The sequence below is a fragment of the Echinops telfairi genome, unplaced genomic scaffold, assembly GCF_000313985.2.
Source record: "Echinops telfairi isolate 266 unplaced genomic scaffold, ASM31398v2 ScPeMD7_7414;HRSCAF=8452, whole genome shotgun sequence".
NCBI classification, from domain to species: Eukaryota; Metazoa; Chordata; class Mammalia; order Afrosoricida; family Tenrecidae; genus Echinops; species Echinops telfairi.
In genome coordinates, this window is record NW_022111314.1 from 1,495,578 (window position 1) to 1,498,961 (window position 3,384).

The 3,384-nt window shown below is 63.7% G+C and overlaps 1 protein-coding gene across 1 annotated transcript in view; it reads right to left on the minus strand.

The window, feature by feature from the left end:
• The window catches only part of CDH4 (cadherin 4), a 288,289-nt gene that overhangs the window by 19,984 nt on the left and 264,921 nt on the right, over positions 1-3,384 (minus strand). Inside the window, exon 6 of the mRNA XM_030887496.2 lies at positions 3,088-3,232. Coding sequence (XP_030743356.2) covers positions 3,088-3,232 — 145 coding nt within the window. The remainder of the gene's footprint in view (positions 1-3,087; positions 3,233-3,384) is intronic.

Below are 3,384 nucleotides of genomic sequence, written 5' to 3' on the forward strand. Positions count from 1 at the left end.
GGGCAGCTCTGCCCGTCCCACAGGCTCCCTGTGAGCTGGAATTCTCTTGACAGCAGCAGGGTAGGGTCTATTCTGCTTTGTGGGGTGAAATCTGGGACCTGGGGTTTTCAGTGTCCACCAGACGCAGGAAGCACCATCACAGGGAGCCCTAAAACACAACCACACCCCACACCCCCCACAACCCAACTAACAGCCCTCCAGCAATGGAACCCGACTGAGAACAACGAGAAAACCGGACAATCCAACTGGCCCTGGGGACTTTGAGTGAGCTCTTTGCAGGAACAGAAGGTCTTATCCTTCCCCCAGGAGCAGCTGCCGGCCTTGTGGGACCCCACCAGGGCACTCCCGATGACGCAGAAAGTCCCTCGCACCCCCAACTCCCACCCAGAAGGCGAGGTGCTCTGGGGGGCACGCAGTGGGGCCACCTCTGCGCTCACTGTCTGCACGGGCACTGGGCGGGCAGGCGGGGGCCCCCCCAGCTGGCTCCGCACAGAACGCAAGCCTGTACCGATGCCCCGGGCGCCTTCGAGGATTAATTTCACAAGCCTTAAATTGCAGTTTAATTTGAAAACTAATTCAGCCCCATAATTGGCTTTCTGCTCAAACCACGGAGGGTAAAGATTTAACTTCTTAATATTCAGATGACTTTCAAGTATCGGGCACCATCTGTGCATTCAGCCGTGGTGTTCATCTCGTGGGGGCCGGGGTGCCTCCACCGTACAGAAATAAAATAAATAACCAAGCAGGGCCGCTAATACAATACGTTCCAGCAGCAGCTCCGTGCCGGGCAGGAGAGGGTCCCTGTGGCTTCCACAGTGGACCGCGCTTTCCCAGCTAGCTAATGTTTTAGGGCGACATTCATTCGGAAACATAGAAGGCTGGGCCGCTGCGGCCAGCGGGGCCCAGGGAAAGGACCGCTCCTTGGGAGAGCAGCCCTCTGAATGCAGCCGCCTCTTCTTGGGGCGGTGTGGCCCTGGGGCCAGGACAGAGGTGAACCCTCCCTGCCCTGGATGCAGACCGGTTCTGACCTCTGGAGAAAGTCCTAGCAGGTGGGCACCAGGCTACAAGGCTGGAGGGAGCGGGGTGAGGGTGAGGGGTGGCCTGGGGGCTGCCTGAGTTTGGTAGCGAGGCTGAAGGGAGAAGGGACAGATTAAACCCAACCCCTCTGCCATCGGGTCCACTCCAAACCACAGTGACCCCGAGGGCCGGTAAAACTGGCCTGTGGCTGCCCAGGGAGGAGCCATGGTGGTAGGGGGCTGTGCGCTGTGCTGACTGCCTGGTCAGCACTTCACACTCACCACCCCCTCTGAGGGAGAAGGTGAGGGTCTCCGCTCCCGTAAAGATTGAGGCCCTCCTTGGTCGTGAAGGGTGGCCGCGCATTGGGTGCAACCCTGGAAGGGGGTGGGCTGGTTAGCCATCTTCCCAGAGGCCTCCTCCCCTGGGGCGGCTGGTGAACTCGCACCTCCAGCTTTTGGGTTTGCTTAACCCGCTGAGGCACGGGGCGCCTTTGGGGTGGTCACATGTCGGCCGATCTCTTCAAGGGCAGCAGTTCAAAGCCACCAGCCGCTGCGCCAGACGGAGACGAGGCTTTCTACGGCCGTCAGGAGCTACCACGTCTGGGACACACATGGGGGCAGTCCCAGCCTGCTGGAGGGTCTCTATGGCATCGACTGGGTGGCAGGGCGTGCACCATTCTGTGGACCGGGGACCTTAGGCAGGGGGCCCGAGAGGGCTGCCCGGGGAGCAGCTGCTGAGGGTCTCCAGCCTGCCCCGTCCAGCCCTCGGCCGTCCAGCGAGGTTAGCGGAGCCCACTGGTCGGCGCAGGGCTTTTGTGGAAGAGCCGGGCAGCCATGGGTGCTTCTGTCCCTGAGTGAGTAACACCGCCCCCACCTGGTGCGGTGTGTGGTGTGTGTATGTGAGCGCTCATGCGCCGCAGGCAAGGCCTGAGAGGCAGTGCCTCTGGATAGCATCCAGTCAGGGGTGAGAGGCCCCTTCTGGTGACAGGCACCCCCCATGGGCTCCCGTCCAGCTGGGGCCTTCTAGGGGCCTGTCCCTGCCCTGTGGGCCGCCGGGTCCAGCTACACAGGATGTGCAGGATGCGATGCCCTAACATCATGTGGTCCTTTCCCCCTCTGGAAGACCCCAAAAGACAACCCAGGGGCATCTGGTCCGCCTGGCTGGAACTCCGCCAAGCCAGGCACAGCAGCCTCCCCCGGCGGGCGGCGCCCTGGTACACGCTTGCCTGTCCGGAGGGGGCCTCCAACCTGAGGGGCATTGGTTCTGGGCTCTGTGGGTGGGCAGGTACCCCTCCCAGGGCAGGGCACCCTCCAGAGCAGAGAGCCCTGGGTGGGGGCACACAGGGCCGGGCTTCATTAGCACGTCAGATAAACACCATCTCGGGTCGGCCCGGCTGCCCTCAGCACGTATACAGCACCTGATGTGCCAGGAGCCCGCGGTGCTGCAAGCCCGGCAGCCGCTTCTCGGGGGAAAGACGAGGCTGGGTTTCAGCGCTCTGGGAGGAGGGGGCATACAGTTTGTGCTGAGCAGTAAGCTAAGGCCGAGCGCCCACCTGCTCAGAGGGATGAGGGAGGAAGGGCTGGCAAACTGCAGGTGGCAGCGAGCGGCTGTGGCAGCTTTGTGCTGCTGCCACCTGTCCCTCGTGGGCTGTGAGTGGGGCTGGCCCAGAGGCCCCTTAACAACACGGCAGCAGCCCCGGGACAAGGCGAGACCACCGTGTTCTGTGGGGTCACGGGGTCGCCAGGGATGGTACCGATCCGAGGGCAGGAGCCTGGTCTTGGTGTTGAGTCCCTACACCTGCCACCCCAGGGGGCATGTTGCCCCACCCCAGCCTGGGACAGCGCCCAGGCGCGGAGAGGCCCTTCCCCTCATCACTACGGGGCGAGGCACCCTCCCGGGCTGAGAGGTGCCGTGTTCCCTCGCAGGGATGGATGGTGCCCGGCCTGAAGGAGAGCAGCCTCTAGTCCTGGTGGGTGCCTGGTCCTGGGGAGCTGAGGGTCTGGCCATGGGGCCCCCCCAGATGCTCCCGGCCCCCCCAGTGCCCTCCTCGGGCTGGGGGTCCCCGCTCACCTGGCTTGGAGCCCTCGGCCACAGAGCCGTTGTAGACTTGGTTCAGGAACTCGGGCCGGTTATCATTCATGTCGATCACGTAGATGTACAGGTCGATGGGGTTCTCCACCTTGTTCCCGTTCATGTCCACGGCGTGTGCTTTCAGCTGCGGGGACACGCTGTCAGTGCCCGCAGCCCACGCCAGGGGCCGACCTCGGGACAGGGGTGCGGGCCCACGCCAGGGGTTGGTCTCCGGACAGGGATGCAGGCCCATGCCAGGGGAGCTTTGGGATGGGTGCGGGCTGATGCCAGGGGAGA